The 22,377-nt window shown below is 39.2% G+C and overlaps 1 protein-coding gene across 2 annotated transcripts in view; it reads right to left on the bottom strand.

The window, feature by feature from the left end:
• The window catches only part of dnah2 (dynein, axonemal, heavy chain 2), a 135,772-nt gene extending 119,212 nt beyond the window's left edge, over positions 1 to 16,560 (bottom strand). Inside the window, exons 1-8 of one of the 2 annotated variants that reach the window (XM_026266849.1) lie at positions 16,418 to 16,560; positions 14,681 to 14,862; positions 13,957 to 14,027; positions 10,922 to 11,092; positions 10,296 to 10,524; positions 7,938 to 8,048; positions 5,003 to 5,241; positions 3,803 to 3,994 (exon numbers count right to left, since the gene is read on the bottom strand). In XM_026266849.1, coding sequence (XP_026122634.1) covers positions 3,803 to 3,994; positions 5,003 to 5,241; positions 7,938 to 8,048; positions 10,296 to 10,524; positions 10,922 to 11,092; positions 13,957 to 14,027; positions 14,681 to 14,828 — 1,161 coding nt within the window. In that variant the 5' untranslated portion in view covers positions 14,829 to 14,862; positions 16,418 to 16,560. Of the gene's footprint in view, positions 1 to 3,802; positions 3,995 to 5,002; positions 5,242 to 7,937; positions 8,049 to 10,295; positions 10,525 to 10,921; positions 11,093 to 13,956; positions 14,028 to 14,680; positions 14,863 to 16,417 lie in introns of those variants that run through there. The other variant, XM_026266850.1, reaches the window with a different exon arrangement.
• Between the last annotated feature and the right edge of the window lie 5,817 nt (positions 16,561 to 22,377).

The raw sequence follows: 22,377 nt of genomic DNA, 5'->3' as shown, positions 1-22,377 counted from the left end.
TTTTTCATTCCTCTCTTTACAGAGTGAAAAAAAGAAGCTTCTGTAAATGAAGACAACACATGTCCCAACGCCTGCATCTCAAGAGATTTCTAAGGCCTTGTTCAATCAGAGACGTTTCTTCCATTTCTGTCACAGCAGCTCTTGAAAATCAGCAGAGAAGTGTGTCTTAACTTTGGCTTTCTTTGGGGAGCTGAGAGTAGGGTTAGGTGGACGTAGGAGGTAAGAATAGATGACAGGCACTGAGCTTTAAGAAACCCCGGCAGATGGTGTTTCATATCTGGGAATAGACAATGGGAAGCAAACAGCTTATGGAGCCATGAATCCCATGTACAAAATAACAATGAGCACATCAGTCTCAGAATGCCTGCACAATTATTACAAGTTATTCTTTTGAAGGCCTTATGTATTTGAACCCTTTCTTTACCTCTGTTTTTCTATTGGTATTAAAGCGAAAGCACAACGGAGTCCAAAGCCCACGGCCCCTAGTGCTGGCTGATTGGAAAATGATATTAAATCCAATGTAGGCTCTACCAGCTCAGAGAAATAGGATGGGGTGGGGTGGGGGGTACAAACTAAAAACAAATAAAAGAAATGCTAAAGCCCTGAGGGAGAGACAAGAAAAGGTGGTCGTGCACACACACAAATCCACAAACATACACACACATCGTGACTCAAATGCCCTCTGATTGGAAATTATTAGCTAGAAACTGACTGGAAACCGAATCAAGGAAGCAAGTTCTGCTCCATGTCTTTTCTCTCTACCTCCGTTCTTTAAGCACAATAAAATGCTTCCCTGCTGAAATAATCAGTTTTTTAATGTTATTTTAATTCTTAGACAGGGAGAAACCGACTGAAAAAGAGTGCCAATACCGGGGCCCATTTCCCCTTCATTAAACACAGCTCTGCTAACATGCTACTGCATGCAGCCAATGACAACAAAGCACTGGGTGGACTTTACAGACCATTTAGATGTATTTGTTTATGGGTGTTGATAGAAATCACCATTAAACTCTGATTTTAGAACAGTTTCCTCAATTTATTCTAAAATGTTTCATTTCACGTTTGGTCAGGGAAGTTGATCCCCCATCAGCCCTATAGGACCGTCTGCCAAATCTATGAACTACGTACAAGACTCAAGTCAGTGAGCATTAATGGACCTTAGCAGGTGATTTAAACTCACAGCACATTCATGGCACGGTGAAACTGCCATGAGAAAAATGGCAACGTTATTTCGTAGAATAACAGTAAAAACATAAAAACCTCCACAGTGAGAGCCTATATCAGTTGTAGGAATCTTTCACTCAGGCAAATAGAAATTCAATTTTCCAGCAGAAAAAAATGCTTGTAAACTGATGAAGGCTCTTTTTCATTGTAGGAGAAGAGAACTTTCGTTTACTTCAAAAATCATTATAACATAACTTAAGCCATTTTCATGGCATAAGCACTGATCTAACACAATAGAACTTTTCAAAATAGATAGTCTGTGTATCTGACAAGGTAAGAACAAAGTGCAGAGAGCTCAATTGACTGAACTGCAGGTATTTGGACTGGGTAAGAGTGTGTAAAGAATTACAGTATTGTAGATGAACAGAAGTACTTTTCTGGCAGACTAAAGCCCTTTTCACACTACACGTTGGACCCGGAAAATTGCCGGATTGCCTTCTGTGTGCATGTAAAAAAAAAAAAAGTCCCGGGATTGATTCTGGGAATGACCACAGGTTGGGGACCTAGCAACATTTCCGGGTTCAGTCCCGGAATGAGCTCTGTGTGAACAAAAGCCAGAACCAATGCTGTAAAGGGTGTGTCGTAGGGATGACGCATGTTATCGTGCAACTCTTTTACTGGGTGTTTTGGAGGCAGATCAACATTCGGTGTGAATGAACGATCCGGGAATAATACGGGAACAATTGCTGGGACCCATTACCCGTGTATTATCCGAGGCTTAAAAGAATGGTTCTAAACACAGTATATCTGTTTTTTTTGGTTGAGGGTTGGTGCTGCAATGTCCAGGAGAGCTTGTGTTAAAAAGGTAATTTACCCCAAAATTTAAAATCTGAATTGAAAATAAAATTCTGAAGAATATTTTAAATGTTTTTGTCTACACATTGAAATTCAAAGGGGTTTGAAACAATACTGTACCATGTTAACTTTTATTGCATAGGAAATCCATTTTAAAACACACTAAATACTACGGATAAAAATTTTAATTGTTAAAAACGTAAAGTTAAAAACTTTAACTTAGTCCCTGCTTGACATTACATTGATTATATTTTAGGTAAATGATTTAGTTTCTTCTTAGTTTTGCTATCAGTAATGTACATTTGGGTGTGTTGCATTTAGATAATGTTTAATATGTATTGCAAGTATTGGCCATGTTTAATGGACATGCATCTTACAATGAACTCAGATTCATCATTTGGCTTTTTATTGTACCAATAGTATTATTACGGTGGTGGTGGTGAACTATATTTTATAATAAAAAGCAGATTTTGGTTCTTCAAGTAGATTGGTATGTTAACATTATCATAATCACTTTAAAATAAAATGATGGTTGTTAATTACATGCATCTCCTAACACCCGGAAACACGGTCACTTTTTACAGTGAATTTCTGGCAACCACAGATTTTTTTAGATATAACTTTAACAGGATATCGATATTTTATGGTCTCTTTTTTTGTGCTCCACAGAAAAGAAAAGGTCAGACAGAATTTCAATGCTAGGTGAACTATCCCTTAAAGTTTGAAACAAACGGGAAAAGATTGTCTAGACTTGAACTCATTCAGCACATGCAAGTCAAAGGTGCATATGTGACCTCAGAGAATATAAAGGCCCCCTGGAAAACAATTGCGAATTCAATGTGGGCATTTCAGCATGTGCGCACAATCTCACCCCTCAGGAAACAATTAGACCAAATGTTTTTGTAGCAGTCCGATTTGCCTTGATGTGTTTTTTCAAAGAAGAGAATGAAAGAGAGGAAAAAAGAAAAATGAAACAGACAAAAAAGAGAGGGAAACAAAGTGGTAGTGGTACCATGTGATTCCAGCAGAGGAAGGGTCAGAGCGTAATTACAGAAGGTTAAACGGTTTCCCTGATGCTCTCAAGGAGCCAAGGATGGAAATGAAAAGCAAGTGAAGCGATGCGAGCGAGTGGCGTAGAGACGCAAGGCCCCGCTTCTCTGATCTGAAGAACACGTGTTACATGTGCTACACGACTGCGGCTGATGGCTTATCTATGTGGCGGAGCCCAAAGCAATCCGAACTTTGATGTACAGGAAGCAGAAGAGGGGGATGTGGAATCCAGGCAGTAGGTACTAATACGACTGTACAGGTCTGTGCGAGTGGATGTAGGAAAACCTCTGAGCATGAGAGCTTAGCTGATTCATACAAAATTATGCATGAAGTGATTGATCTGTGAGCCTAGACAAAGGGTTGTGCATAACAACAAAAAGGTGCAGTTGATCAATCTTCATTGTCAGGGCACTGAAAATCAATTCACTCGATGATATCATAAAAGGGTAACCTATCTTATAATGTATCACTTTACTCAATCATTCTGCACAGGGGATTTGCATTTGTAGAAGGTACATACGATGCAATAATACTAAAACAGGATTACATATCCAAAATATAGCATTTTAACATTATCACATGAGCAATTGCGAGCTTTTAATACAATAAACAACAAGTTAATATTGAGTAACTTCGAACAAAATATTGTTAGTTCCTGACAGTTTGGAGTCATGCGTTGTGTGTCTCTGAACAAACAAACAATATTAGCATTCCTGAATTAAAAATTAGTTACCTTGCATAATAGAGCAGTGATCCTGTCACGGGTGTTGTAGTAGCTGGAGTTGATCCATATCACACGGATGAGGTTAAGGATGTGAGCTAGTTTGGGTGCAATCTCACGAGGTTTAAGCTGAGCCAGCTCCTCACATGGCTCTTTCAGTAGGGACAGGAAGGAGACGTTTGACTGAGCCTGCAAAGTACTATCCTGGAGAAAAACAAAAATCCACTTTACTTCAGTGTTGGAAAATAGATATGACCAAAATAAAGAATGTTAACTATATCCTTAGGCAGACAGACAGACAGATAGATAGAATTTAGATAAACATTCTTGAATTTTGTTATAAAAAAATTTGAGATAAACATTCGTTTACTGTAAAATACAGGATTTGATGAACATGCTTCTCACAAATTTAGCACTACCTAAACCAGGTCACATCATTGAGAACAACACCTTCACTTTGCCCTGATTTCACTCATCTAAAGTCAGTTTGGCACCGTTAAGGTCAACTTCAGTGACATCCGAATAAGCTTAAAGGGTTTTACCCCAGTGGGACTTGTTCTTGGATCAACACCCTTTGTTGACTGCTGCCATACACAATGGCTGTTACGGGGCAGCGATCAGGCACACAGCTGACTCTACAACACCATTATTACAAGCAGCCATGGGTGCCCCTGAAGGTCAAATAGGCCTGATGCTTAATTATTTCACTCTGGTCACATTGATTTTTTTAGAGGCTTTGGAGATTGTATGAAATGAAGGACGGCAGTTGCTCTATCCTTGCAGTTTTGCACAGTGTGAAGCTGGAGGCATAACAATCAGAAAAAAAGGACAGGTGTCCTCCACACTGATGCAGGACTGGGTTCTTCAATATTGAGTCATTATAAGAACAACCAGAAACTGATCCAAAATCAGTGTTAAGGGGCAACAAGGGTGGGACACTAAGTGCTGAAGTAGAGCTGACAGACATGCTCCATCTCCCGTTGAAATGAGAAGCCAGGTCAACTCGTAATAGCAAAGCCCGAATGTGAGACGGCCTCATTTCCGAGGGGTGAGGAGAAGCCGTTCAGAAGCCGCATATAAATCATCAACAGCCAGAGAATGTTCTTGTTCAGCCCATTAAACCTCGGCTCAATTCCTGCCATGTAGCCCCACACATATTTTCACACACCCATGGACACACACACACACACACATGTAGATGCTCAGCTCTACCTGGATCTGCTTGGCTAGTTTACAGAAGGGTGGGATGTAGGTTGACGTGTAGAGCTGCAGAATCGCCTGTATATGACAGACTCCAGGTTTCTGCAGCTGCTTACTAATGCTGTCCAGATCAGCACAGCGGCTCTTCCAGAAAGAGATCTCCTCCAGGAGGCCCGAGGTGTCTCCTATGTCACTCACAGGTTGAGCGCTCAGCACTGCTTTTATTTGACGTGTCCAGTGGATCATCACCACTGGTAGACAGAAAGAGAGAAAAATGGGTTTGTGAGGAGCTATATTTTCTATTTATTCAAACCAGCAATTCTGCACTGAATTTCTGGCCACAGAATTCAGCAAAAAAAATAAAAATAAAAATAAATGTCCATTATTCAAAAAATTCTACACACCCTTGCATGATCTTTTATTAAATACATAAAATACATTAAATATTCCATTACATTTTGGCTAATTGGCTAACTACAAAGGGTGTAGTACACTTCTATCATCCAGTATTTGACTATTAAAATGTAAACTACTTGACAATTCTAGAATATTAAAAACTGTGTATTTCATCCCATAATGGAGTGTGATGTGGCTGTGGATGACTACTCTGCTCCCAAAAACTCCCTCGAAACTCACTTCAGAGGCATCTTTTTGAGGACATGGATGCTGAAGGTCAAGTTCACCCTCAAGAACATCTCAATGCATCCCACTGGTAATGCTAATTTTCAAATCTACTGCTATTGGGTATTTTGGCTGTGACCAGCTTATATTAACCACAATTAAATGACTGTTTAGGGATGGTTCACCCAAAAAATGTAAATTCTGCTATATTACTATGTTTCTGGGCCTTGAACGTGGTAGTTCTGTTGGTGTCTATGCCAGGCCAGAAAGCTCTCAGATTTCATCCGAAATATATTAATTTGTGTTCTGAAGACAAACAAGGGTATTACGGTTTTGGAACAAAATGAGGGTGGGTAATTAATGACAGAATTTTCATTTTTGGGGTGATCTCTTTAACAGTAATTTAAAGCTGGTTAATATAAGCTGGTCACGGCCAAAATGCAAAATAGCAGTAGATTTGAAAACAAGCATGGGATGTGATGTGATGAGATGCTCTTGAGGGTGAACTTGACCTTCAGCGTCCATGTCCTTAAAAAGATGCCTCTAAACTGAGATTCGATGGCGTTTCAGGAGCAGAAGATGAACGTTATGCCTTACAGGTTTGGAACGACACGGGGTTAGTATTTAATGACAGAATTTTCATTTTTGGGTGAACTATCCTATCAACTAACAGCTAAATTTTGCAGTGCCTCTGCATTACATACAGCAATAGCCTACAGTAAATCAATGCCTATACCTGACAACATGACCCAAAAACTCATCTAACAGCCAGAGCAAGTCATTAAAGTTTGACAAAGGACTACAAAAACAATACAAACAGAAATTATATTCTAATTTGTGGTCAGTAAGACTTTGTTTGTTGTTGTTGTTTTTAATATTTAAACTTTTACAAAGCAAGGAGCCATTGAATTAATAAAAATGGCAGTTTAATAATAAAACAAGACTAAAAGGAAATTCTTTTGAACTTTCAAAAGATAAAATTTTCACAATAAGCATTTAGTTCCCTAATATAATATTCAGTAATAATATTTCAAAATATTGATCAAATATTTTTGATCAAATAAAAGAATCTTTGGTGAGCATGATAGTCTTTTAAAAACTTCACAGACAGAAAAATCTCACAGACTTTTGAACGGTATATATTAATATCTATTAATCCTGGCTCACACTACAGTATTTTTAGCCCGATTTAGCCACGATTTCCCCCTCCCGAGAATCGGAGCAAACATCTTGATGAGCACCTCGATCTGACCCAATGTTCGGCGTGGATGATTTGGTAGTGTGAGGCATTCACAGATCGAATCTTGCACCTCCCGATCTGCTCGCACACAAATCGGGGCAGCCCTGATTATCATCCATCATGTTTGATATGTAGGATTTAAATCGGCATGATGATGGCTATATGATTACGTCAGTACTTTCACAGCCAATGCACAAAACAGCTGATGAATGTCTTCGTTGGATAGTAGAGAAAGAGGAAACTGTTTCTTGACATTGTGTAGTAACACGACAGTCTGTCTAATTTGTCGAAAACTTATCACAACTGTAAGAAGAAAGAGAAGTGCTGGAGTGAAATCGCCTCAGTTTTGAGTGCAGAAAGCTACTAGCACACACAAAAAAATCATCTTCCTCTGGCATGATAATTTGCAGTGTGTGATGAGTCACGATGTTCAAATCTTGTACTGTGCGCATGTTTAATATTTGAGGGAAGATAATCTGCAAAGTTTCTCCTTATGTGTGTGCTGCAACCAGACTTCAAAATCGGTTATGATGTTAAAACTCCTGTAGTCTGAGCTCGGCTTTAAACAAAGCCTGTATAAAGAAAGGGCACCTTCCGACCTCTTGTAGACTTTAAGGCAGTGGAAATTTAATAAAATCATTTGGAAGACAAACAGTCTCTGCTCTGCTGCCTGTTGTAAAAGACCCTGAGTGTAGTATCATTCATACCATGTCCTGTTTTTTTGTTTTTGCTCAAGTTAGCTTCTAAAATGTCTTTTTCTCCAACACCTCCAAATGCCCCAAGTACGTCCCTTTAACCCTGGACCCCTCCAGGACCACCAAATTGAATAAAGACTCCTTTAACTGTCTTAGAGCAGCATGGCAGTATTGAATTGAATTAGCCCTTTATTTTTGCCCTTCAGCTGTGGTTACTGTGTAAATCACACTCACAGGCTCTAGCCACGGACTGTCACGGTAGATGTAATTTCCTGCATATGGCAACTTATGTACTTTTCACACTGTTCATTCCACACAGTCCACTCGATTCAAAAATATTTACACACCCATTTACACACACAAGCACCCGTAGACACGACCACGGTCTTACTCTCTAGGCGTTGCACCAGACTCTTGTTGGTGACAGCCTCCTCTGGGCGGTGCTGCAGAGCCTCCAGAGGGACGTACAGCACAGTGCTGCCCAGCAGTTTAAATCTGCTGTCTGTGAAAAAAACAAAAACAATAGTAACATCAGTAATCCGATCAGTGCAAGTCATCCATAGTACAGCACAGCACATCATCACATCTCATTCTTACTGCTACACACAGCAAAGCTATCCCATATTGTAGTGCTTTGCATGTTGGTGAAATGAATCAACACAAGAGCATAAAAGGGAAACACAATAAAAGTTTACTGCTATGCTCTTATGCCTGTGTGGCACGTGTCAACCATCACAAACGTTTTTTACAACTTCTTTGTGGTTTCTACAGTATCCACTGCTCCTTCCATGCTGGACATCGAAACAATTCTTGCTGCAGCCACTTTAACAAGCATTTAAAGAGTGAAAGGCAGATAAAAAGATAATAGAGGTCTGTCACATAAAATCTTTGGAAGGAGAAGTCTGATGGAGGGAGACAGAAGAAAGAGCGAGATTCAGAAAGTGTGTAGCATATTGAGAGATGAAAAGATTAAAAGGAACAAGGCCAATGTGTACAAATTCGACAAGCTGCTTCACTCTGTGACGGCAGTTATGAGACACAGAAATAAAAAGAGTGGAAGAACACAATGACAGCATTCGATTGGCCTTTACAGCGAGAACAAAGACAAGCAAACGGGATACACCAGAGGGAAAATAATGAGACATCAAAAAATAAATAAAATAAAATATAGCCAGAAAGCGAATGAGTCAGCTTGCTGAGATGAGAAATAATGTGCATGTGTGTGTACTTGTGTGTCTAATCATTTAGCATATGTGGCGTTTTTGTGTAGGAGTGGGTATACAGTGTCTATATTTATTCAGTACAAATTCCAGACCAAATTCTTCAGCTTTGGTAAATGAGAGACGAATTGGCAAGGCTTTACCTCACGGAGTAAGAATGAACTGAGCCTGTGATGTTATTTTTGGAAAAGGCATGGCTAACATCAATATACCTGTGGCGCCTTACTCACTTCTTTCAATTGTAACCTGAATTCCCTCTGAGTTACACCATTTTAAGCAGCTGAATACATCACTTAAGAGCACGTTGTGACCTCACTGTTATTTGTTAGCTTAATTAAAACAGATACAAGGTAAATTTGCGGTATGGCAAATTTATTGAACCATTTTTCCATACATCTTTAATAACTTCAAAAATGTATTTCTTGGCACCCAGTCTTACCGCATCAAACATGATCTACAGAATTATGTGCTAAAAGAGGAGAACCAAAAGGCGAATTGTTAAAATTGTCGAACGGGTTTCTGATTACCCAGGAGCACTGCAGCACTGCCTTTCCCCATGTAAGAAGAGCCTGTGATTGGTGGCTGTGTTATTTCTGTTTAGTCAGAGTCGTGCTGCTCTGGGTGATGTGGGTGTGCTGATTGGACTGATGAGCATAATAATTGAACCATCACAGTGCTCCACTGTGCCTGGTGATTACCTCTGAATGGCTGACGGAGGAGAAGCTCAGTCAGATTGCAAAAAAAAAAAAAAAAACACAAAAGCACTGATTCTGAATCAGCTACGCCTGTTTAGCTGAAGGAGAGCAAATCAAAATACAAAATGTAAATGTGATCTCAGGTCAGTAGTGCTTGGGTTGAGCTTAATGTGAAAGAAACATATATGAAGAAAGTCGCTGACTGCAGTGTGGATGAAATGAAGGATCAATAACACAGTGAATGTGAATTGAAAGAGAAAGTGGTAGTAAATGAGAGGTCAGTGCACTTCAGTGAGCATGTAAATAATAAAGCACCCAGGCTGCAGCGCTCTACTTTCATTATTTTTGTTTTAAGGAAAAATAATATTTTGCACAAAATGTGTTACAAAAAGTAACTTTTATAAGAGTTTGAGACATTAATCAAAGACTGTATGTACTTCAGGCAGCTCCTTACTATACATGCACTGTAATAAATGATTTTTCAAAACTGTAGATAAAGATTACTGGAGTATGTATTATAAGAAAATAATCTTTCAGGCTTTCTACTTAAAAAAGTTGTGTTTAATTCAATTTGTTAATTGTTTCTCTTCAAAATTCTTTGTGAAATTTACAATTTATGAGAAAACAAGTTTTTGAAAAAAAATTCCCCAATGTACACGATTTTAAAACCGCCAAGACACCCTATATGGCCCCTTTTCAACTGTTATTAATGCATACTTCAGGTTGTGTCAACTGTAAAGTCACAAAAAAATAACATACAAGTAAATACAGAAGGTTACTGTTACTGTCTGAGGAGGGTCGACACTAGATGGCACTGTGACTTTCTGTCATTACCTGTAAGTTTGCTGAGGAAGCGGTGTAATTCTACAGAGTAGTTGTTTTTGGCGGTCTCTGGCCAGGCAGTGCTGAGGGTGACCTGAGGGGTGTGAACACCATTCATCAGCCTGAGGAGACCCTCTATGGCCCCTCCCCTTACAGAACCAAACTGCACCGTGCTCCTAAAACTCTCCTCTGTGATTATACTGTCCTCTGCCCGAATGAAGTAGGACATGTGCTCAACCACCTGGGGGGAGAGAGAGAGAGAGAGAGAGAGAGAAAGAGAGAGAGAGAGAGAGAGAGAGAGTGTGGTGGAAGATGGATAAGCGGGAAAGAGGACATGTTGGTAATTCATATTTTTGAGTGCTAATTGATCACCCAAAGTCATCACACACAGTTTAACAATGAGATCTTTGGTATCCTGGTATATTCACCAGATGCATTAGAAATGAATACAACGCATGAAGAATAAAATTATTGAGAAACCCCTGCATGTTCCTTGATTAAATTGAAGCTCAAAATATCACTATAAAAACGAGCACACTCAACTGTTGAATAATCTTCAGTTTTTATGAGATTGTGTGACACAAAAGGCTCTGATTGGGATGTTAAATGTCAATTCTCAATATAGAGCTGCAGCATACCTGAGCTGGTATGGCGTAGTCCACGCGTAGGCTGGTGAAAGGGTCATGGTAGACAACGAGAAGCCTGACAGAAGAGTCTGAGATGAATTTATCCAAGGCACGCTCACTTTCCTCTGTCCAGGACTCCTTTGATACACCACTCAAAACTAAACGCTGTTTAAATGCTTCTCTCTGGTGGAAAAAAAGAGCAGTTCATTATAACCAATCTATTGTATTATAAGTATTTTAAATAACTATATATTTGTATTTTGTTTAAACAATCATTCAAAGGATTGGGGTCAGTTAGATTTTTAAAAGACTCTTACTCTTGGATATGTTTTAAAATATAATTAAAATTTTGTGTGGTGGCGAAGATAAATTTTAAGCAGCCATTACTCCAGTCTTCATTGTCACACCTGTAGATCGATTGCTTTGTTCCGAAACGGGGATTAAAATTATTACAATGTTGCTTTTTATTCTTGGCTTGGTTCGCTTTCATACAGCAAAGTTTTTAAACGGACCAAATTTGTTAATAGAAGTCAGGCACAAGTAAACTGTTCTCTCATTGGTCAAAGGTCCACGGATAATTTTTGCAGGATTCCACTTAGCTGTCACGGCTGTCATCCATCAGGATATAGAACGACAAACAGCTATGTGGGCTTATTGTTTTTTTTTTTTTGTAGCTGTCATTATATTAATTAATCATTTTGAGCAGGAGTGCAGGATTCATCGGGAAAACATTTTTAAAATGCACCTACTAGGAAGAAGAGCAATAATACGACATTATAAATTGAAAAAGTGCACTTTGATTTTGAATGGCGAAGACGTGCTCACCCACAGAAATTAACAGGTTCATTTTGAAGTATTAGCAAAACAACAAAGTTAATGGGTTTCCTGGAACTTACGTAATTATTCATTATACATTATGATATAGTCTGGTTCGTTGGTCCGTTGGATCAGATTGCTTTCTTACTACAACCAAACCGCTTCAGAGTTCGTTTACACTCGAGTCAATTGAGTCGATTGTTTTGGCTCGGATCCAAGCATGATTCACACATGCCAAAATGAACGAGCTAAGGGGGGAAATGCGCCAGGTTCCGAAACAATGGGCCAGGTCTGAAAACACCCTTTGATTAACGGAAAATTAAAAAAAAGAACAGCATTTATTTGAAAAAAGGGTATGAGCTGATTTGAATTAAAGGGGGGGTGAAATGCAATTTCATGCATACTGAGTTTTTTACACTGTTAAAGAGTTGGATTCCCATGCTAAACATGGACAAAGTTTCAAAAATTAAGTTGTACGTTTGTAGGAGTATTTCTGTTCCAAAAATACTCCTTCCGGTTTGTCACAAGTTTCGGAAAGTTTTTTTCGAGTATGGCTCTGTGGCTCCCTGCATTTCTAAAATGCTTGTTTTACAAACAAGGCCCAGTTTGACGACGGATTTGCGTATGGTTTATTTCTTAAGGATGATGCAATCCCAACGAAAAAGGGTCACGATTGTGTGTTGGAACCACAGGCGGTGAGTAAAACTGCTTCAAATATCTCTGCCTCCTTGTTAGTGCGTCCGCCTCCCATCGGAGACCCGGGTTCGAGCCCCGCTCGGAGCGAGTCGTTGCTGCTGCTGCTCTCGTTCAGTTTCAGCCTTCACAGCTGTCACAGCTTCTCAACGCAACTGGCGCTCGGAGACTTAGGTCTCTGCAGAGCAAAAGGGAGCGTTTATCACCATGTGGGTGTTTTGAAACTGCTGGGTGTTTCTGAATCATGCAATCTAAATGATCCCCCTTACCCAACCCCACCCCTAAACCTAACGTCACTATTACATCAACTAATCAGGTATCATAGTGTAAAAACACCTTGATCTCGTAACTCCCATTACTTTCCTGCAGAGACCTATACTTGGGCGCTCGTGATTCTTTAGCTCCGCCCACACGTCAAGCCTCCAGGCGCTCGTGTTTTTCCGGGAAAAATCGGTACAGACTATCTTTCTCTTATGAATATAATAAAACTAAATACTTTTTGGAGTTATGAAGGATGCAGTTCTACTCTATAGGTACTCAAGATTAACAGGATATTGAGTGAAAACGAGCATTTCACCCCCCCTTTAAAAGACTGGCCAAACTGGATAAATCACGATATGGCGTAACATCGAATTATATGGTGAGACAGTATTTTGCATGTCAAACTGGATTGAAAACTCCCATTTAAAACCTCCATCATCCTCTCAGAAGTTGTGTGGCATAACACATCACATTAATAATTAATCTTGACTCTGTGCTAAAAGCACCACATAACTACCATAAACATATTGATATTTGTCTAAAGGGCTAATGTCAGTGAATGTGCATTACTATAACAAATAGCATTACAACCAGCTCAGCAGCTGCTTTTTCTACAGGGTCTCCCAGCAGGGGCGGACACACTGAGCCACTGCATGTAAATGCCATTGCCTTTTTGCAGCCAGAGGGCTGTAATTAATTCTATTAACCTCATTGATGAAAGGACAGAGATGCTGTAAGTCCGCTGACTGGCTCTGCCCACTCGCCCCTCACTTTCTCAGTCATTTCTTCCTCCCATGCTATTTGCATCAGCCATCATTTGTGACCAGAGGTTATCTATCTTGTTTAAGCCAAAAACCTCGTCATGCGTATGCATGAGCCTGTAACGGAAATTACAGTTCAACAATATGCTTCTCTTCTTCCTCTATTTTGAAGACCATTGGGTGGAATTTAACGATGTTTCTCGCACTAACTTGCTGCCGTCTTCCGATTTGTGTGATCGATGATGAGGTCTAAGACGTGAACAGGGCCCAAACAAGACCTTTAAGCCCACAGAGCATGTGGAGAGCGGATGAAATATTCACTCACATCATTAGAAGAACTCAATAACGCCGATATGAAAGCACTGATTAGTAAGCCAGGACCGCAGGCACGAGACTCAAGCGAGGGAAAAATTATAAATTGCAGATTATAATCAGATAAGAATCCCAATCATTGTGAGGTGATTTATCAGTGTCTGTGCCTAAAGGCTGGTAATTTAGCATGTATGAGTGAATTACCAGCCGTTGCGTGTAGGAATCTGCTTCCTCTGCTGAAACATCCACCTTTGAGACAGGCTTCTCTTTCTCAACTGAGAAAAAAAACATACACACAAACACACAGTGCAAAGAATAATTTGAACAACCAGCTCAGTTCAGATTAGAAAGCATTCTGCACCACAGTTCAGGTCTAGCTGACCTTTACTGGAAAGGGCAGTAAAATAATATTATGGTTTTCCTGCAATAACTTTGTTTTACATGGTGCCCAAAACACAACTGATCAAGAAATGAATAAGTAAAAACATATCAAGCGAAAAGTGCAAGAAAACCAAAATGTGAATACAAAAAAGCAAGTGTTAAAGGTAACCACAAAAATACACAATGGTCACAGATGCAGAGGTCCTACGATTAGATTAGGGTAGTGCTACTAATCCATTTGCAGCCCATTTGCACTTCTTGTTGGCTTTACAAAAATAAAAGTAGCAAGTAGAAAAAAGGAAAATAAGTGTGAGTGCATTAGATGTAAGTGTTGAGTGGCAGTAAAGGAGCTTTCTGTCACAGTTTTCAATATTTAATAACTCTGAACCACTATATCGTTATGCTGGCACCATTTTAAATACATAATGACGTCAAACGCGATGCATTTTTTAGCATAATGTAAATAACCGGCAGATCAGAGAGCTGCTTGTACAGTATTTACAAGTGTGAGGCAAACACTAAAAACTCAAAGCAGCTTGTTTCATACCTGGAACCTCTGGCACTTCTAGGGAGACGTCACTGGGGACCGGTGTGGAGGAAATGAGTTTGCTCTTGGAGTGATCCTTCTCTGAATCAGACTGCATGGACATGCTGGAAGATGAGCGGGCAGGCTGGGGGGTCCCTCGGTCAGCCATCCTGAGAGACTGATACCTCTGTGGGTATGCTTACCTTTCAGTAAGAATAATGCAAAAATATAGGCAGTCATGCAATAACCACATACTCTTTTTTCAGTGGTGTTTGCTAAAATATGTTTATATATGGGTTTCAATAATAATACCGCTTTCAAACCACCTTGCAACCTCATGAACAAAATGGGGTGGGGGGCAGTTTTCATAGAAATATGAAAAATTTAAGCAGCACAACTGTTTTCTGCACTGATAATAATAATTCATGTTTCATGAGTATTAAATCTGCATATTAGAATATTTTTGATGGATTATGTGACACTGAAGACTGAAATAATGGCTGCCGAAAATTCAGATTTGCTATCACAGGATTAAATGACATTTTAAAAGTATCTTACAATAGAAAAAATGTGTTCTGAATTGTAATATTTCACAATATTACTTTTTCACAATTTACAGTATTTTTAACACATGAAGACATCCTTGTTAAGCATGAAATATGTCCTTTAAAAACATTTTTAAAAACCCAAAACTACACACAAATAAATGTGCACATACAGACTTGTACAGTTGAAAAGGTTCAGTTAAATTATGTGCTCAACATCTTAATGATGCCTCATCAGTTGTCTAAGAGCTCTGTGATTTCCCCAGATGCAGTTCTTGGTCAAAGTAAATAAAAGCGATGAAAAACCGAGGCTGAAACAAGCAGACATTTTGAACATCAGAGACGGGAAAAGAACCTTTTCGCATAGGCGTGCTACAAGTCTCCAAGCACCAAAATATTGCCTTCTCTCCTACTCTCTTCCTAGACAGACGATATGGATAAATCTGCCTCGCTGGATCTGCCTCAGTCAGGAAGCGAGAGCAAAAATATCTAGCTCATAAACTATTTATCTTTTCCAAGCTGATGTCTCCCCTCCATTTCCACATTTAGTTGTCAACACCAGCAGACCCTCCTTCTTCATTGAAGCTTTGATTCAGTTCCCAACTTGTCAGTTTTGTTGAGTGCTGTATAATAAAGCAGACAGTTTGGAGGCAATACAAAAGCATGAAAAGGTATGACAGGGAGTCTGTGTGTAATGGAAAACATTTAAAACCGCGGATCCCGTCAGATCAGATGAAGTTTGAAAGGCACCAGGTGAGTTTGATCAGTTAAAATAAGTCTGTGAGCCACACTGCATCAGATGAAATGACAAAACCAAGACTGTGGGAGGCAACAGGCAGATTATAAAGGACTTCGGGAATTTGGTCTCTTTATTGAATACAATTATAAGCTTCTAAAGACCTAAATCTGATCCTGTGAGATTATCGTCTACGTTATCTTCATTATTCATTTACGGAATGATGTCGTCTGATTGAGTTATTTTATATCAGTTAAGCCGTTAGAACAGTAAAATTGCACTAGCTCTCCCGAAACACGTTCAAAATAAAACATTAAATAGCCAAATAAGTACGTAGTTTAAGTTAAGTAAGTCACGTTACTGTTAAACTCCCAAGTAACGTTAACGTTAACAACCGTTTGTTTTGAAAACAGCCGGTGTCTTATTTCGACAGTTTAGAGCTGAGTTTCAAATAAACAAGCAAAATATCACTCTCACCTCTGAAATACTTCCTCTGACGGCGTCTTTCACCGTGTGAAGTTAAATATAGCACTATATAAATAACCAAAAGTGCTTAAAGTCAACGTTTCCCAACTGTTTCATGCAGCAAACAGCAGACACTGCTGCTCGTGGTAACTCTGTAGACGCGTCTCCATGGAAACGGCGCTAGAGGCTGGATAGGCGCCTTCAGAAGCAGCGCTGCACAGAATGATCATTGAACGACATTAAAGTATCGCGAGATCGATTAGACAGCACACGGATCCAATGCATTCGAATCGCTCTCGCGGTACTTTGATGTCATACAGTGATCATTCTGTGCAAACGCGCCTATAACCATACAGTCTTAAGTATTTAATTGACGCTGTAAATGAAAACGCAAAACATCGTTTGAAAATATTGAATAACTACTGTAATGCAAATATTTTTGAGGAATAAAAAAAAAAAAACATTTGTGTTTTGGGTCAGAAAATGTCTCGAGAGGGATTTTTTTTCATGTTTCACCTCCAGCAGATGTGTGTTAAATAAAAACCTACTGGAACGGCAGTATGCTTATATATTATGTTTAATTTAATACTCCAGTGTCACACATGGCCTTGTCTCCAGGGGGACATTCTTTTTCTTCTTCTTTATGGAGCTAAGGTGACACGCTAGTGCCTTACTGAATTCAAGGATGCATTAAACTACTGAAATATAGAATATAGGTGAAAAAAAGACATGCTGGTTGTATCTACTGTTTAAAAGAAAAAAGGGCAATTTAGCTGAAGGTCTATTTTATAAAACTCAGCTGTATGTACACTTCAAACTCCTTTCCACAAGTAACTGGAAAAAATCCGGCTAAATCAATGGCTGAATGCACTGATATAGACATGTATATTTGAATAGACCCCAAAACAGCTTTTGTGGATTCCTCAAAGTTCAAGCACTGCCCCACACATCTTTTAAAAGCCCAAATATTTGTTTGTCATTTATATCTCTTATCTTACCACTCTTGAAATGGCTCTGAGTGCAAATGGACAAACTGTAGGATTTGTACAAGTCCTCTGACCCTGGGGAGCCGATCTGTGAGCCTCCATTCACTCTCTCTATGTAAGTATAACAACTCAGATGGTGCACAAATCCCCTTTTTTCAGCATCAAAATGGTGAGGAGCAGGACTTTGACAAAAGGAAGCAATGGGAGTTGAAGTTCATTGCTCGGGTCTACAATCTTTTATTTAAAAATGGGAGATTAAAGATTAAACCCGTTGGATGAAGAAGAAGGTGCACTTTCAGTCTCTGATAATGTCACTCGCACTCATTCAACCTCCACCCATAATGCATTCTACTTTTTGATTATAGACACAGACACACACATAGGCATACACTCTCTACATTTCTCTCTCTCACCCCAAAGCACACTCCACTGAGATATATGGCTTGACGGAGTCCCTCCGAGAATCTGAGTGCAAGTCAAAAGGAAATTTCCCCATTGGGACCTGAAACACTCCCTGTAATGCTATGGCAAACAACTTTGCATTGCTCGCTGGATTGTCTTCTGCGGTATATTAAATGATGAGCTAATGCACCTTTTGCACAAAAATATCATCCTCTTGAGCAGTGGAAAAAATAAAATAGGCCTGAAATAATAAATGGGAGGCAAAAAAGTTATGATCTTTTTTATTTATTTTTTGTCATGAATTTAAAAGCAACAGGTTTCGGTGGTTGCTATTATGGACAACAAATAATAATGGAAAGAGAGAGAGAGAAAGAGAATTGCAAGGTATGACATATTTTTCTTAATTTTCAGATTAAGCACTTCTTCATCGTCCTAAAGTCGTTGGGGTTTTTGAATGGGTTTTTTGTTTAAACGCTTGAAATATGGTCTGTGGTTAACATTAGCTTAAGATATTTTCATGTTTAATTTTAAGACAAAATACATCAATTATACACCTTTACGATTTTTCAAGCTTTTAATTGTCTTGAAAAAGGTTGATGCTAATAAGTTGCTAAATGGGACTACAAAGGTTTTGGGGGACATTAGTTGTCATCACACAGAACAAATAAAATCATACTCATTAGTTTGCTTCCACAGCCTAATTGTATTTCGAACTTAAACTTTCAGGGATTTTTTGAATTAAAAGAGTTGTCAGATGCTTAATGGTCATGCAGCCTTGGTGTAGTTCATTTATAGCCTGCATTTAGCTATTATCTATAGCTATAGCCAATGGATTTAGGCTTCAAAATTATGTTTCATTGTTGAAGGTTACCATGATGAACAAAATGGCGCTGTCAGATTTACTGTTGCTCAGCAAAATTTTGCATGTGAAATTCCATTCGCAACTTTCGCGAGTCATTCCAATAGAAATCCACTCATTTAGGAGTTTTGAGTAACGTCAAAAAATAAATAAATAAATACCCTTGCTGATTTTTGGACACATAGCTTATTTTCTGTAATAATCCTAAAACAAATGGAAAAATCTTATTGGCGTTTTGTTGAGGAAAACAGGGTTAGTCTACAAAATACATCACTGTAGCACTCTATATGTAGTGTGAGCTCTCAGCAGGGAAGAGACACGCCATACAATGGATCTGAAGGAATTTGACTGGAATAGAATCAGCGGTGAAGCTAATGAGAGCTTGAGCAAAAATAATGTGCTCTCATTGCACAGCCTCAGGCCTCAGAGTCTCTGAAACAGCAGCACAGCACGCTTTATGTTCACAATGCACATGATATATGAAGACCATACATTGAAACGGATGGACGCTCACACACATGTGCGGAAACAAGCTCACATGCAGGGTTCTGTTTCACACAGGCTTATAAAAGTCAAGAGGGTTATGAAAGCCTTATGTCATGGCCAGAACACAACATCTGGGGCCCTCTAAAAGTTTTAGAAGTTGCAAATGAATAATGACATTCTTCTGGTGGTTTTCAGGGAGGATAATTACGTTACTCATTTTTTAACATTGTCACATATTGTGCTTGGCGTTCACAGGGCACGCCGAGGCCTTGTAGAAGCAGTAGCAACCGGCAGCGACACACACGTTTTGACATTATACATTCATCACGAACAGGACCAAACATCTGATGTTCCTTATGTGGACAAATCTACAATGCATTTACACTTTTTTGTTTCCATTCAAAAGAATCCATCTATGCCCTTTCATAACCCCTTTTTACCCGCAAAACACAGTCGGTCTGTAAAAATAATACAGAGTGTTTCCAGAGCGGGGAACCGGAGCATTCTGAAGTAATCAAATAAAACTACCCTCAAAGCTTTTAATAAAACATGGCCGTGTAGGGACACTCTTTTTTTAAGATTAATGGCAGCAAGGGGATTCTCTTTTTTTCCCCACTCGTTCCTTTTATTTCTCAATAATTCATTTGCGAAGGGACGAAACTAACAGTTTGTGTTTATGTGCGGTATTGGCTGAAAGAACCATTGCTGAGAGGATGAGAAATCAGTCGGGCTACCACACATTTTCCAGCGGCCCTTAATTAGCGTCTGCGCTTAAATGGCCTGACGGTTCCAATATCACAGCTACTTTTAATATCTCTGGCCCAGTCGCTCATGTAATTATGGGACAGGGGTTGGATAAGGATACAGTGCTTTGGCCATTTAATAACACAGTTATTCTGTTTCGTTTTATGTTTCTTTGAGAGGTTTCCACTCTGGAGAATTTAAATGAATAAAGCGCTCCGTAAAATGGAAGCTGATTAATACGCTCATCGAAACATTAAAAGCCTTATAGCCTTGTAAACCCACCTTGCAAACAGTTTTATTGGCTTAAGATATTACATTTTTACTTGTTTTGCTTATTTATTTAATTTTTGGATGCACTAAGTATATTGGACGCAGCACTATAAGCCAAAGCCATATTACAAGCACTTCTACAAAACACTACTTTACAGTACAGTCATTTTTCCCCAGTCATGCACAGCTGAGCTTTCCCTTCTACCACAGCAGCAGCAATAAAAGTCAACAAATGCTAAGTCCTGCGATGCAAAACTAATATGTAAATTCTTAATTTATGGCATGGTTTGTACACCGTTTAACCGGTATGAAGTGATACGGCTGTGGCCTTCATTGATTGGGGCAGGCATTAAAAGATTAAAAGGTGTATCATCTGTCTGCGTTGTTGATGGCAGTCTCGAGTCATTAGTGCCATTAGCATTAAGCCTACCCCATCAATAACAGCCTGGATGAGTGATCTGGCTCCCCGAGAGAGTGATCCTGGGGCCGGGACAGCACAGCCAGCTTAGCCCTTGCTCTTCTGGAGTCCCTGATCTGCTTGGGTAAGTCTGTCCAGGAAGATGAGTCAGCTACAGTGAGAGAAATTAAAGAGAGATGAGGTGAAGCAGGAGAGAGAGAAAGAGAACAGGGACCTTCCTGTGTCAGAGCCGAGGTTAGATGAAATCTTTAAACTTAACAGACATGTTACTAGGAGACATTGCAGTGCATACAGTGGCGCCTGCAGATAAGGCTGTATGCAGTGTACCTACCATGAGCTCATCTACTGACATTCACCCAAACATGCCATCCATTATGTGATTTCTACATCAAAACAGATTTGGAGAAATTTAGCATTACTTCACTTGTTCACTCATGGATCCTCTGCAGTGAATGGGTGCTGTCGGAATGAGAGTCCAAACAGCTGATAAAAACATTTGATCTGTGTTTATGTGAGAGAAAAACCAGCCAAAGTCCATCAATTAATATCTTCTATAGCAATAAGCTGCGGGATTTTAACAAATTATTGTGATGTTTTTATCAGCTGTTTAAACTCTCATTCTGACGGCACCCATTCACTGCAGAGGATCCACTGAAAAACAAGTGATGTACAGCAAAACTTCTCCAAATATGTTCCAATTATGATTCAGACACCTTTACATCCTTTGTGGCCTGAGGGTGAGTAGATATTCAGAACAGTTTGGGGTGAAATATTCCTATAATTATAAAATAATTAAGTTGGGTCAGTTCTTTCTTTTCACTGAACTGGCCAAACATGCAGAATGGTCTGAATTGATTTGCATTAATTTGCACTGCTTTCTTTTAGAATTATCTAAAGCAATTTCTCAGTCAAGTTACTTTAGAACAAACTGCTGGATGAACTGGATATTCATCTACGATTGAAACAAAAAACTACGTTTGAAGAGCTGTCATTTGCTTCACAGTTGTTTTCCTATATGGACATCTTCTGTAGATGGATTAATTTTTCATTGCTTTTTGAAATTTTAGTTTTAAAAAGTTTAAAACGTAAACTAGAGACTCTTTCATTGTGCTAAGGTGTACTGTTGCTCTCACTGAACGTTTGGTCTGAATAGTCTAAAGTCTTTAAAAACGTGCATAATAGTGATATATTGTAGAAAATGAAAAAAACTCTTCCTAGTTGGACTTTTAAAACTAGCATATACTTTTAAGTGCAAATATCCCTTCTGTGCATGTACCCCCTCAGATGAAATCCTGCTGGCATCCATGCTGTTTACATGTTGACAGTGGTTGGAGTCACTTTGTGTTGCAGTGTAAGAGTATGTTGTGTGTCTGGAGCAGTACCTTAGCATTAACATGTATTCACTTGGCTGTCATCATGGTGGTTACAGTAACAGTAAGGAATGAGTTGTGTCGGTGTGTCGATATGAGTGTAGTTGACACCCACCACACTGGCTGCAGAGCTTCCCTCTGACGATCCCATCGCAGTGCACGTCTATCACGGTGAGCGTTGCTGTCAGTCAGTGTCTCTGCTCTGAAGAGCTTCCAGACATAGAAACACACGTACTAGTGTATTCACTGGTGTGCTAACTGACCACAAGCAATTCACACGGGGTCTTTTAAATGTAACTACATCATTAGGCACACATAGAATCAATCTACACACTGATTGGAATAGGATTTTAAACCAATACGATTTCTCTGGGTGAAAAAAAGCAGAAAAAAGCTACAAAGCAGAAATAAACATCAAATGACTGGACACAGGTGAA

Source organism: Carassius auratus, chromosome 7 (assembly GCF_003368295.1).
Source record: "Carassius auratus strain Wakin chromosome 7, ASM336829v1, whole genome shotgun sequence".
Lineage (NCBI taxonomy): Eukaryota > Metazoa > Chordata > Actinopteri > Cypriniformes > Cyprinidae > Carassius > Carassius auratus.
The sequence above is the reverse complement of the archived record's forward strand: the minus strand, read 5'-3'. Positions and strand labels throughout refer to the sequence as shown.